This window comes from Thermothelomyces thermophilus, chromosome 6 (genome assembly GCF_000226095.1).
Source record: "Thermothelomyces thermophilus ATCC 42464 chromosome 6, complete sequence".
Classification (NCBI taxonomy): domain Eukaryota; kingdom Fungi; phylum Ascomycota; class Sordariomycetes; order Sordariales; family Chaetomiaceae; genus Thermothelomyces; species Thermothelomyces thermophilus.
In genome coordinates, this window is record NC_016477.1 from 2,657,147 (window position 1) to 2,671,143 (window position 13,997).

Below are 13,997 nucleotides of genomic sequence, written 5' to 3' on the forward strand. Positions count from 1 at the left end.
TCAGGGCCCTTTGAGGGGCCTAGGAACTATTAACGCCTATATAGCGGCAAGTAGTAACGTAGTATAAGAAGAACTAGTGTAAGAGACTACTATATTAAGACCTCCTAGTAGAAACATAGGAAATCGCTATAATCTTTAGATAACGGCGGCAAGATAAGCGACTATAGATAATAGTACAATGGAAACAGTACGAAATGCTTGTACTAATAGATAATAGAGCAGAGATAAACCTGATTTTGCTAATACTTGTAAATTAGCTACGACTACCCTGGAGAATAAAGCGGAAGCATAGTATAATTAAAGGGCTATTTCTGATATAATAGGTATATAAGGAGACTAAACTAATCGATATTACTATAATAGGGAAGACTATAGTAGTTATATTTAGTATTATAGATATAGATAATGATAAAGATATAATATTAGGGTTACTATAGTATAAAGATTACGACCTAGATATTAGCTAGAAGAATGGTAGCTACCTACGACCCCGAACGGAGTCGTATTCGACTAGCAAGATAGAGAGCGTACAAGGATTACGAGCAGACAATGCTCAAAGGAAGGTATATTCCACAGATCTACCGTAAGAGACGGATAGTGATAGGCAGACCACTATAGACTCTAGAAGAAGCAATATAACGATACTAACGTTACGACAGGAGGAACAAGCTAAACCGCCGATAGCTGTTCTCTCCGTTAACGAATACGGAGCACTATAACTAGAGTAATAGGTTGAGATAGGGGAAATCGCTAGCATTGCTATAGATGGAACCAAGTTTATATACTATTAGAAAACTAAGAGACGAGACAAGACTAGGGAAGTACCGAAGGAATACGAAGGATACCTAGCATTTAAACCGAAATATCTGGAAGGATTGCTAGAATATGGCCTATAGGATTACGAGATCAAGCTTAAGGAAGGAGTATAATTAAAGTTCTTTAAGATTTACTATACGAGCTAGATATAGAACGAAGAACTTAAGTAATATTTAGAGAAAAACCTTTAAAGAAGATATATCTGCCTATTAATATCGCTAGTAGGCTACCTAATTCTATTTATACGTAAGAAAGATGGAAAGCTATAGTTATATATTAACTATTGGTAACTTAACAAATAGACTATGAAAAATTAATACCTATTACTACTAATCTTATAGCTCCGAGATTAGTTAGTAGGAGCCTAATATTTTACACATCTTGACTTGCTATTAGCCTATAACTATATATAGATTAAAGAAGGCGACAAGTGGAAAATGGCCTTTAGGATACCCTATAGCTATTACAAGTACCTCGTTATGCCATTCGGACTTACGAACGCGCTGGTAACGTTATAAGCCCTAATTAATCAAGCTATCTGACCCTTCCTTGACAAATTTATGGTATATTATCTCGATAATATACTTATCTTCTCTAAGACGATAGACAAATACTAGAAGTACGTAAAAGTAGTACTGGACGCGTTATATATATGTAAACTATTAGTTAGTAAGGAAAAGAGCAAATTCTATATTAGGAAAATGGTATTTCTAGGATACGAAATATCCCTAGGATAAATCCGGATAGAACCTTTAAAGGTTAAAGCTATTAAGGAATAGCAATAACTAACGTTAATAATGGAAATACGAAGCTTTATCGGATTTGTAAACTTCTATTAAATGTTTATTAGAAACTTTAGAGCGATCGTACGACCTTTATATAAACTTACTAGGAAGAACGCTAAATTCTAATAGGAAGAATAATACAAGTAAGCATTTACGTAGATCTGCGACGCTATTACTAAAGATCTAGTACTAGTATTACTAGATCCTAAGAAGCCATTTGAGGTAGAAATAGACGCTTTAGACTATACTATTAGAGGATAATTAGAATAACAAGATAAACAAGGAAAGCTATATCCTATAGCCTTCTTTTTAAAGAAGCTTAATAGACTATGTCTTAATTATCTAATCTACAATAAGGAACTACTTGCAATTATCGAAGCTTTTAAGGAATAGCGACTATACCTTAGCGGCACAATTAAACTAATATAAGTATATATAGATTATAAGAATTTACGATACTTTACGACGACGAAGGAGCTTAATAGACAACAAATACGATAGGTAGAATTCCTTGCGAAATTTAACTTTAAGATCCGCTATAAGAAGGGCAAAGAGAACATACAAGCGGATATCTTAAGCCGACGAACGGATTATACGGAAGGACGAACGGAAACAATACTACTATTATTCAAGGAACGAATAGATAGAACACTATATTATAAAACGTAAATACCCGTAAAAGATAATCTACTTGACTCGTTCCTAGAATGCTATATAATCTTTTGAGAAGAAAGGATTAACGAGGTATAATATTAAGCAGCACCTAGACTACTAGTACCTAACAGAGTAGAAGAAAAAGATAGGAAACTCTGGTACCGAGGCAAAGTATATATCTATAACTAGGATTAATAGCTATAGATAATTCGAGAACTCTACGAGTCGAAACTCGAAGGACATAAAGGAGTTACGAAGACTATTATACAAGTCAAGAAATACTACGACTTTCTATAGTTAACGGTACGAGTTAAGGAAGTTGTACGGAACTACGATATTTGCAATCGAAGCAAAACGGCATAATATAAGCTATATAGGCTACTTTAGCTACTACTAATAGCTGACAAACTATAGAGCTCGGTTACGATAGACTTCATTACAAAGCTGCTAAAATCTAAGGATATAGCTATAGGAGTAATCTATAATAGCATTCTTACTATAGTAGATTGCCTAACTAAATAGGTATACTTCTTTCCCTATAAGGAATCCTAGATAGCTAAATAGCTAGTAGACGTAATCTATCGGCAAGTTACATTAGTATATGCTTAGCCATAAGAATAGATTACTAATAGAGATACTAAGTTCGTGTCGAAGTTCTAGTAAGCGTTAATGTAACGATTAGGCGTTAATAGTAAGCTATTAATAGCATATTACCTTTAGACTAACGGACAAACGGAGTAACTAAACCAAGTTATTAAGTAATATCTCCATTCTTATATTAACTACTAGTAAGATAACTAGATTATACTATTACTAATAATATAACTTGCTTATAATATAATACTAACGGAAACGACTAAAGTTATACCGTTTTTTACGAATTATAGATATAAAGTAGACCTTAGGCAAAGACTAGAGGTTATAGTGCTAAGAGTAGTAATTAAAGTAGAACAAATATACGTACTATATAAGAAGCTTAAAAAGGAACTCGAGTTTATTAAGACTAGAATAAAGAACTACTACAATAAATATAGGCTTAAGGGACCTTGCCTAGAGAGGGGAGACAAAGTCTACCTAATTATACGAAACCTACGAACCAAACGACTAAGCACAAAGCTAGACTTTAAAAAGATTAGACCTTTTGTTATCAAAGAACGAATTTCGACATCTAACTACCGACTATCGTTACTGTCATCTATGTGACTACAGATAGATGTTTTTCATATTTCACTTCTTAAACCAGTACTAAAAAACGCTAAAGTTGCTATATATATCGAAGCAAAAGACAAAGAAGAGGAATAGGACGTCGGAGAAATTCTAGATTTACGTATTATCAATAGGGAACTGTAGTATCTAGTCAAATGGCTCGATTTTAGACTAGAAGATAACTTATAGGAACTAGTTAAGAATCTAAACTACCTTAAGAAACTAGAATAGTTCTACCGGTAGAACCCAGATCGACTAAAGGAAAACTGTGACGAACCCAACTCAGACTTCTTCTAAAAGGGTTCAGACGGAGGTAAATTAAGCGGGACAAACGTACAGGTCGTCTAAGGGATTCGGTAAAGCCAAAGGGTTTATAACAACACTAGAGTTGTCTCCCACAATAGTCAGTGATGCTTAGTATAAGTACTTGTGATTGTAGGTTAGGTTGCTATCACTGGTAAACTCTTAGAGTCTACTATAACGAGTGACTGGCTAGCTATATATATATAATTATCTGTCCCTCTTCAATAGTTATCACTAGTACCATTTCTCCTTTTACTCCGTGATTCCGCGTTATCGACGGTAATATGTTATTATCACTAGTAAAGACCTTAGTCTTGGCAGTAATAATCTTCTAATTGGTCTATCAAGTGATTAGCTGTTAGAATATCCTACGTCTTAGCTATAGCCTGCCAGGCTATCTATATACTTATCCGTAATATAATGCCCCTCCTTTAAGGCTTTCGACTCGAAAGCCCTCTTAGGCCGTTTCAAATAGTGCTAACAACCCTTTGCTTGTGAGTACTGCATTCTTCCTATTTCTACGTTATAGTCACTATATTGATAAAATGCCGATAGAGAAGCGGAAGTCGTATTCTATACGTTACTATGCTTCCCTTGCTTAGAATATTGCTAAGAACGGTTTTGTCGTTATGCCTTGCTCTTGGTGCGTGTCGCAAGGCCTTGTCTGCAAAATGATCGCGCGTACAAAGCGTTACGAAGCCTACATTCGTCGAGGTTGTTCTTGCGATAGCTCTAGTATACCGCTTTCTTCCTATAAGCATGTCTCCTTTTTTTTTGAATGTAATTCCTAATGTTCGTTCTAGTAGATCATATTCTCTAGGAGCAGCGTCGTATCAAGGATGCTAAACGTTATACCGAACTTGAGCTAGATAAATCTTAATGCTGTCTAGAAGAAGCCTAGCACAAGTTGTCCGAAAGGCTTATACGGCTCCGGCGTCTTCGTCAGTAGAAGGAGTTTTTAGTAGAGAAAGGTACCGATATAGTAGCACGTAGTCTATTAATCTTAGACGAGTTAGAGGAGGTTAAGTAGCAAGAGCGGTAAGAGGTACCTACTATACCCTCGTCATAGATTAATAATACCGTCGATGCTATCGACTAGGGCACCGTCTTTAGTTCTATCCTAGGTTTTCCTTTAATCGATCTAGGTTCTGCCGGTAGAACTGTTCCAGTTTCTTAGGGCAGTTCAAATTCTTAACTAGTTCCTATAAGTTATCTTCTAGTCTAAAATCAAGCTATTTGACTAGATACTATAGTTCTCTGTTGATAATACGTAAATCTAGAATTTCTTTGACGTCCTATTCTTCTTCTTTGTCCTCTACTTTAATGTACGTAGCAATCTTAGCGTTCTTTGGTACTAGTTCGAGAAATAAAATATAAAAAACATCCATCCGTAGTTATATAGATGACGGTAACGATAGTCGATAGTTAGATATCAAAATTTGTTCTTTGATAACGAAGGGTCTGATCTTCTTAAAGTCTAGCTTCGCGCTTGGTCGTTTGGTTCGCAAGTTTCGTATGATTAGGTAGACTTTGTCTCCCCTCTCTAGGCAAGGTCCCTCGAGCCTATGTTTATTATAGTAGTTCTTTATTCTGGTTCTGACAAACTTAAGTTCCTTTTTGAGCTTCTCGTATAATGTATACATTTGTTCTGCTTTGACTGCTGCTCTTGGCACCGTAACCTCTGGCCCTTGCCTAAGGTCTGCTTTATATTTGTAGTTTGTAAAGAACGGTATAACTTTAGTCGTTTCCGTTAGCGTTATATTATAAGCGAGTTATGCTATTAGCAATAGTATGACTTAGTTGTCTTGCTAGTAGTTGACGTAAAAACGAAGGCATTACTTGATAACTTAGTTTAGTCGCTCCGTTTGTCCATTAGTCTGTAGGTAATATGCCGTTGACAGCTTGCTATTAATGCCTAATCGTTGTATTAACGCTTGCTAGAACTTCGATACGAACTTGGTGTCTCTATTGGTGATCTATTCTTATAGCTAAGTATATACTGATGCGACTTGCCGATAGATCACGTCTACTAACTGTTCAGCTATCTAGGACTCCTTATAGGGAAAGAAGTATACCTATTTAGTTAGGCGGTCTACTATAGTAAGAATACTATCGTAGATTACCCCTATAGCCGTATCTTTAGATTCTAGCAGCTTTATAATAAAGTCTATCGTAACTAAACTCTATAGTTTGTCGGCTATTGGTAGTGGCTAAAGTAGCCTATATAGCTTATATCGTGCCGTTTTGCTTCGGTTGTAGATGTTGTAGTTCCGTATGACTTCCTTAACTCGTGTCGTTAGCTATAGAAAGTTATAATGTTTCTTGACTTATACGACAGTCTTCGTAACTCCTTTATATCCTCCAAGCTTCGACTCGTAGAGCTTTCGAATCATTTGTAGCTATTGGTCTTTATCGTAAATATATACTTTGCCTCAGTACCAGAGTTTCCTATCTTTTTCTTCTACTTCGTTAGGTACCGCTAGTCTAGGTGTTGCTTAATACTATGCTTTGTCGATCCTTTCTTCTCGAAAGATTACGTAACATTCTAGGAACGAGTCGAGTAGGTCATCTTCTACAGGTATCTACATTTCGTAATATAGCGTTCCGTCTATTCGTTCCTTGAATAACGGTGGCGTTGTTTCCGTTTGTCCTTCCGTATAATCCGTTCGTCGGCTTAAGGCGTCTGCTCGTATATTCTCTTTGCCCTTCTTATAGCGGATCTCAAAATTAAATTCCGTAAGGAATTCTACCTATCGTATTTGTCGTCTATTAAGCTCCTTTGTCGTTGTAAAGTATCGCAAGTTCTTATAATCTATATATACTTATACTGGTTCGATCGTGCTACTAAGGTATGGTCGCCATTCCTTAAAAGCTTTAACAATTATAAGTAGTTCCTTATCGTAGATCAGATAATTAAGACATAGTCTATCAAGCTTCTTTAAAAAGAAGGCTATAGGATATAGCTTCCCTTATTTGTCTTATTGTCCTAATTGTCCTCCGATAGCGTAGTCTAAAGCGTCTGTTTCTACTTTAAATAGTTTCTTAGGATCTAGTAGTACTAGTACTAGATCTTTAGTAATGGCGTTGCGGATCTACGTAAATGCTTACTTATATTACTCTTCCTATTAGAATTTAGCGTTCTTCTTTATAAGTTTGTATAAAGGTTATATAATCGCTCTAAAGTTCCTAATGAACATCCGGTAGAAGTTTGTAAACCTAATGAAACTTTGTACTTCTGTGACTAACGTTAGTTATAGCTAATCCTTGATAGCTTTAATCTTTAAAGGTTCTATCCAGATTTGTCCTAGGGATATCTCGTATCCTAAAAACACTGTCTTCCTAACGTGGAATTCGCTCTTTTCCTTGTTAACTAATAGCTTATATATATATAACGCATCTAGTACTGCTCTTACATGCTTCCGGTGTTTGTCTATCGTTTTAGAGAAGATAAGTATATCGTCGAGATAATATACTGTAAATTTGTTAAGAAAGGATTAGATAGCTTGATTAATTAGGGCTTAGAACGTTGCTAGCGTGTTTGTAAGTCTAAATGGCATGACGAGGTACTTATAGTGGCTATAAGGTATCCTAAAGGCCGTTTTCTACTCGTCGCTTTCTTTGATCCGTATATAGTTATAGGCCGATAGCAAGTTAAGACACGTGAAATATTAGGCTCCTGCTAACTAATCTTAGAGCTATAAGATTAGCGGTAACGGGTATCGGTTTTTTATAGTCCATTCGTTAAGTTACCAATAGTTAATGTATAACTATAGCTTTCTATCTTTCTTAGGCATAAATAGGATTAGGTAGCCTGTTAGCGATGTCAATAGGCAGATATATCCTTTTTAAAGATTTTCCTCTAAGTATCGCTTAAGTTCTTCGTTTTATATCTAGCTCGTATAGTAAATCTTAAAGAACTTTAGTTATACTCCTTCCTTAAGCTTAATCTCGTAATCCTATGGGCCGTGTTCTAGTAATCCTTCTAGATGCTTCGGTTCGAATGCTAGGTGTCCTTCGTATTCCTTTAGTACTTCCCTAGTCTTGTCTTGTCTCTCGGCTTTCTAATAGTATACGAACTTAGTTCTGTCTATGGCGATATTAGCGATTTCTCCTATTTTAACCTACTACTCTAGTTATAGTACTCTGTATTCGTTAATGGAGAGAATAGCTATCGGCGGTTTAGCTCGTTTCTCCTATTATAATGTTGGTATCGTTATACCGCTTCTTCTAGAGTCCGTAATGGTCTGCCTGCTACTGTCCGTCTCTTACGGTAGATCCGTAGGATATGCCTTCCCCTAAGCATCGTCCGCTCGCGATCCTTATATACTCCCTATCTCGCTAGTCAAATATAACTCCGTTCGGGGTCGTAGGTAGCTACTATTCTTCTAGCTAATGTCTAGGTCGTAATCTTCATGCTATAGTAACCCTAGTATTATATCTTTGTCGTCGCCTATATCTACGATACTAAATATAACTGCTATAGTCTTTCCTACTATAGTAATGTCGATTAGTTTAGTCTCCCTATATACCTATTATATTAGAAATAGTCCTTTGACTATACTATACTTCTGCTTCATTCTCTAGGGTATCTATAGCTAATTTACAAGCGTCGGCGAAATCAGGTTCATCTCTACTCTACTATCTACTAGTACAAGCATTTCGTGCTATTTCCATTGTGCTATTATCTATAGTCGCTTGTCATACCGTCATCGTCTAAAGATTACAGCGATTTCCTATATTTCTACTAGGAGGTCTCGATATAGTGGTCTCTTACGCCAGTTCCTCCTGTACTACACTACTACTCGCCGCTATACGGGTATTAATGGTTTTCGGGCCCTTTAAAGGGCCCTGACCCGTTTCCCAGGTCAGTGCTAACCTCTTTGGTTGTTCGGCTAGTAGCGGCTTCGTTAATTATGCTCATTTTTGTAAGCCATTAAGTGCTTGCGGCTTCCTACCATTAGGTCCGTTCTGCTTTTTGTCATACATACTATAGCTTTATCTAAAGCTCCTAGATCCGCGATTTCTTTTCGTCCGTGCGGTAGAGGCAGTCGTTACTCTGGCACGAGTCCTATATGTCTCGTCCTGTTCCGTAGTGCCTAGGCTAGGCTCGTTTTGGTACTACTATAATGCCTTTTGGATCACGGGCTTTGATCTTCTAGAGCAATTCGGCCGCTTTGTTTCCTATATTATAGACCCATTCTATAGGGTAGAGGCTTCTGTCCTTATTTCCTTGTCAGGTCGGCTAGTGATTATTTTCGAATTAATCGTGAAAGTGGTATCGGCATTTGTATGCCATATACTAGAACTAGGGCACTTGTATATGTGCCTTGTATCGCGGGTATAGTCGCGTAGCATTGCCTGGAAGGTATTAGAATTCTTTTCTAAATCCTTCCTACTATATATAGACTGTAGATACTCTAATGCTAAGGTAGGAGTATTTCTTCCAATAGCTTTCCTATATATACTCATCTTTTCCACGGTTTATATATATAAACTAGTACTCAGGGTTCCATACATCGTAGCTAAGTTGCTAATCGTCAGAATACTCGGTATAGCTGTCAGGCCCATCGTATATCATAGGCTATTCCCCTTTAATAGTTTCTATAATATATCAGAGTTTCCTTATCTTGTCCCTCATCTTATCGCTTTGCTAGGCAAGTCAAATCAAGCGTCTATCCCGTTTACGTAGTTCTATGTTAAGCCGGAAAACTTCGTTACGATACCATTCGATTCGTTCCTAGAGGAATAGAACATTAGGTCCGGGTCTTTCGATTCCTTAGGTGTCGGTTGTCTACGATCTATCCTACCTCTGTATAACCGTAAAACCTTACTATCTCAAGGCTAGGAGAATCGAAATTAGTAGTATATACTCTCCTACTATGTCCTATTTGGCGAGACCTATCTCTGGGTCCATAGTAACCAGTTTAGAGTACGATGCTTGTTTGTCTTTACTATTGTCATTATATCTGAGACTATCTATATCACTGCCCCTATCTTTATAGCTTGTAGCTACTACTTTAATAATATCCTTGGTGTTTTTGTCGATAGCCGTAATTTCCTTTTTAGGGACTAGTTTCTAGTCTTTCTTTAGGCTTTGACATTCTCGTTTATAGTGTCCTTTCTTTCTATAGTCATAGTAGGTGACGTTAGACTTGTCTTTAGCCGTCTTCTTCTTGTCCTACTTCTATGTTACGTCTATATTTATAGCTCTAGGGTACGTCCCATACAAAGTACTAACGTACGTTTGCTTTTTCTTATTATTAGCCTTAACTATGGTTCTATTCGTTTGACCTCATTTCTGCTACTCTTGTATATAGAGCCAATTATCGATTCTAATAGCCTATACGATATATTTATCTAGGGTCTTAGGCTAATTATACTTATATAGCTTGTCTTTAACCTTTTCCTTTAAGCTATTATAGAATAGTTATATTAATGCCTTATCGTTAAGCTAAGACTTAAATATATCTTATCTAAACTATATGGCATAGGAGGTTACTAACTTAGTCTGTCGGAGATTAGCAAGTCTTTCTTACGTATAAATCTTCTTGTCTTTGTCGCCAAAAACCTTCCAAAGCTCTTCTTCGAAACGGTCATAAGATCGGAAGACTGCCTATGTAAACGCGTCTCGGTCGTCTTTGTCTTCCTTAGTGAGATAGTCGTTCTATATAGGCTCGAACCATCTAAGTGCCTTGCCCTCTAATCTTGTGGCTATATAGAGAACTTTAGCTTTGTCGTCTGGAAACTTGTCGTTATTAAGCCGGAAGTAAGATCAGAGGTTTGTCAGGAATCTTACAAGATCCTCCTTGGTTCCTCCGTATTTACTAGGTAGTTCGATCTTAATACGGCTCGCTTTAGCAGTCTCGAGCGCTTCGATTTTGGCATAGGCCTTGTTAACTAGTTTCTACAAGTACTTTTTGCCGTTCTCGAGTTCCTTAATTCGGGCTTAAGTAACCTTATCTCTCTGGTCTAACTCCTAGATCTACTACTAGAGTTGACTAATCTAGGTAAGCAGCTATTTGGCTATGACATTGGTAGCTATGTCGATGTCGAGGTCAAGGTTACCTCCGTTCTAAACTATAATAGAACAAAGGGAGTGATAGCAACGTATGACGAACCTAACTTAGACTTCTTCTAAAAGGGTTTAGACGGAGGTAAATTAAGCGGGACAAATGTACAGGTCGTCTAAGGGATTTGATAAAGCTAAAGGGTTTATAACAATACTAGAGTTATCTCTTATAATAGTTAGTAATGCTTGGTATAAGTACTTGTAATTGTAGGTTAGGTTGCTATTACTGGTGAACTCCTAGAGTCTACTATAACGAGTGACTAGCTAGCTATATATATATAATTATCTGTCCCTCTTTAATAGTTATCACTAGTACTATTTCTCTTTTTACTCCGTGATTCCGCGTTATCGATGGTAATATGTTATTATCACTAGTGAAGACCTTAGTCTTGGCAGTGATAATCTTCTGATTGGTCTGTCAAGTGATTAGCTGTCGGAATGTCCTACATCCTAGCTGTAGCCTGCCGGGCCGTCTATATGCTTATCCGTGATAAAAACCTAGGATAGAACTAAAGATAACGCCTTAGTTAATAGTATTAATGGCATTATTAATCTCTAATAAGGGTATAGTAGGCGCCTCTTACTGCTCTTACTGCTTAACTGCTTCTAACTTGTCTAAGGTCGACAAACTACGCGTTACTATATTGGCACCTTTCTTTACTAAAAACTCCTTCTGTTAACGAAGACGCTGGAGCTGTGTAAGCTTTTTGGATAACTCGTACTAGGCTTCTTCTAGACGGCATTGAGATTTATCTAGCTTAAGTTTGGTATGATGTTTAGTATCCTTGATATAACGCTACTTCTAAAGAATACGATCTACTAGAACGAATATTAGGAATTATAGTACTAAAAAAAAAAAAAAAAAGGGAGACGAGCTTATAGGAAGAAAGCGGGATGCTAGAGCTATTATAAGAATGACCTCAACAAATATAAGCCTTGTAACACTTTGTACGTGCGATCATTTTGCAGATAAGGCCTTATAATATACACTAAGAGTAAGGCATAACGATAAAACCGTTCTTAGCAATGTTCTAAGCAAGGGAAGTATAGTAACGTGTAGAATATAACTTTCGTTTCTCTATTAGCATTTTGTTAATATAGCGACTATAATATAGAAATAGGAAGAATATAGTACTTATAAGCAAAGGGTATTAGTACTATTTAAAACGGCCTAAGAGGGCTTTTAGGTCGAAAGCCTTAAAGGAGGGGCATTGTGTTACGGATAAGTATATAGACGGCCTAGTAGGCTATAGCTAGGATATAGGACATTCCGACAGCTAATCACTTGACGGACTAATTAGAAGATTATCACCGCCAAGACTAAGGTCTTCACTGGTAATAATAACATGTCACCGTCGATAACGCGGAATCATAGGGTAAAAGGAGAAATAGTACTAGTAATAACTATTAAAGAAGGACAGACAATTGTATATATATAGCTAGCTAGTCACTCGTTAGGTAGACTCCAAGAGTTTACTAGTGGTAATAATTATAATCACAGTACTTATACCAAGCATTGCTAATTACTATAAGAGATAACTCTAGTGTTGTTGTAAACCCTTTGGCTTTACCGAATCCCTTAGACGACCTGCTTGCTTGTCCCGCTTAATCTACCTTCGTCTGAACCCTTTTAGAAGAAGTCTGAGCCGGGTTTGTCACATCTATATGGCTTAAGAGACTTGCTACTCTTATAGTATAAGGAGTTCTATAAAATGCTATTAGATTTAGGTATAGAACTATTAGGCGAAGAGAAGTGCCTCTTCTTAAGCTATGATAAACAAGTTATCCTAATCTTTTATATTGACGACTTCTTGGTCTTCTTCTATAAAAGTAACGTTATAGTGGCTAAGTAGGTAATAGAAGGAATCAAAGCTTAATATAATATCTATAAGTAAGGTAATATTAGTTAGTTTCTTAGTATTAGGGTAATTCGAGACCGACCTATATATAAGATATAGTTAGTCTATAATTAATATATTAGAAAGGTAGTAGGAAGATATAAGCTAGATATACCTAGCGTATATAAGCTAACTCCCTTAAGCTATGAAGAACTTAAGAAGTTCGAAGGAAATGTTACTAATATATAAATTAAAGAGTATTAGGAGCTTATCGGATCGATCCTATATTATATAGTTATATTATATCTAGATATTGTATATACCAATTTAGTACTCTCTTAATACCTAACTAACCTAAGATTAGACTATTTGTTAGAGATATAGCAAATAGTAAGATATCTATTTAGGAGCTCTTACCTATTAATCTAATATAAAGGTAAGCGAGCGCTAGATAGTTCGACGCTTATAATTACTAAGGACGCTTTATATATAGATGATCTAGATATACGGTATTTGTTATAGAGATATATCTTTTTTCTATTTAAAGGTCCTATTATATAGAAGGCGTTATACTAGGATATTATTATAATATTAAGCATTAAAGTAAAACTTCTAACGCTCTCCCTTATAGTAAGAGAGGCTATAGCACTTAAAAGACTATTTATAGATATTAATCTTAAGCTTAGAGAACCTTAGAACATCTATTATAATAATTAGTAAATAATGGGACTAGTAATAGCTAAGAACGAACGTATTAATACTTGCCTATAGTATATAGATATCTATAATATATAGTTATACTGGAAAGTAGTAAAAGGAACGTTTAAAGTAATATATCCACTAACTAGTTAGATACTAGTAGATAAGCTTATTAAATAACTTAGCTAATAAGCCTTTAAGCGCTAGAAGGCTCTCCTTAATCTTTGAGATATTAGTTATAGGCTTATATAACTAAAGGGTAGAAAATAAGTTAAATTCGCCAAAATACCGCCTAATATTCCCTATCTACTATTAGTAACTATCGCTAGGATTAATAGCCTTGCCCTTGTCTTTATCTTAGCTAGGTAACGATATAACGCCATATGTATTATTAGATATACTAGTATAAGCATTATAAGCTTCCTTAATTTTACCTAACTAATAGAAGTGTAACGAACCTAACTTAGACTTCTTCTAAAAGGGTTTAGACGAAGGTAGTTAAAGCGGGACAAGCGTATAGGTCGTCTAAGGGATTCGGTAAAGCCAAAGGGTTCATAACAACACTAGAGTTATCTCTTATAGTAGTTAGCGATACTTAGTATAAGTACTGTGATTATAAGTTGCTAT

The 13,997-nt window shown here is 36.1% G+C and overlaps 1 protein-coding gene across 1 annotated transcript; it reads left to right on the forward strand.

Moving 5' to 3' along the window:
- Positions 1–4,309: 4,309 nt before the first annotated feature.
- MYCTH_60350 (uncharacterized protein) lies at positions 4,310–4,860 on the forward strand. The gene is made up of 2 exons (XM_003666164.1): positions 4,310–4,521; positions 4,576–4,860. The coding sequence occupies exons 1-2, from the start codon at positions 4,394–4,396 to the stop codon at positions 4,631–4,633; spliced, it is 186 nt and encodes a 61-aa protein (XP_003666212.1). The 5' UTR covers positions 4,310–4,393; the 3' UTR covers positions 4,634–4,860.
- The last annotated feature ends 9,137 nt before the right edge of the window (positions 4,861–13,997 follow it).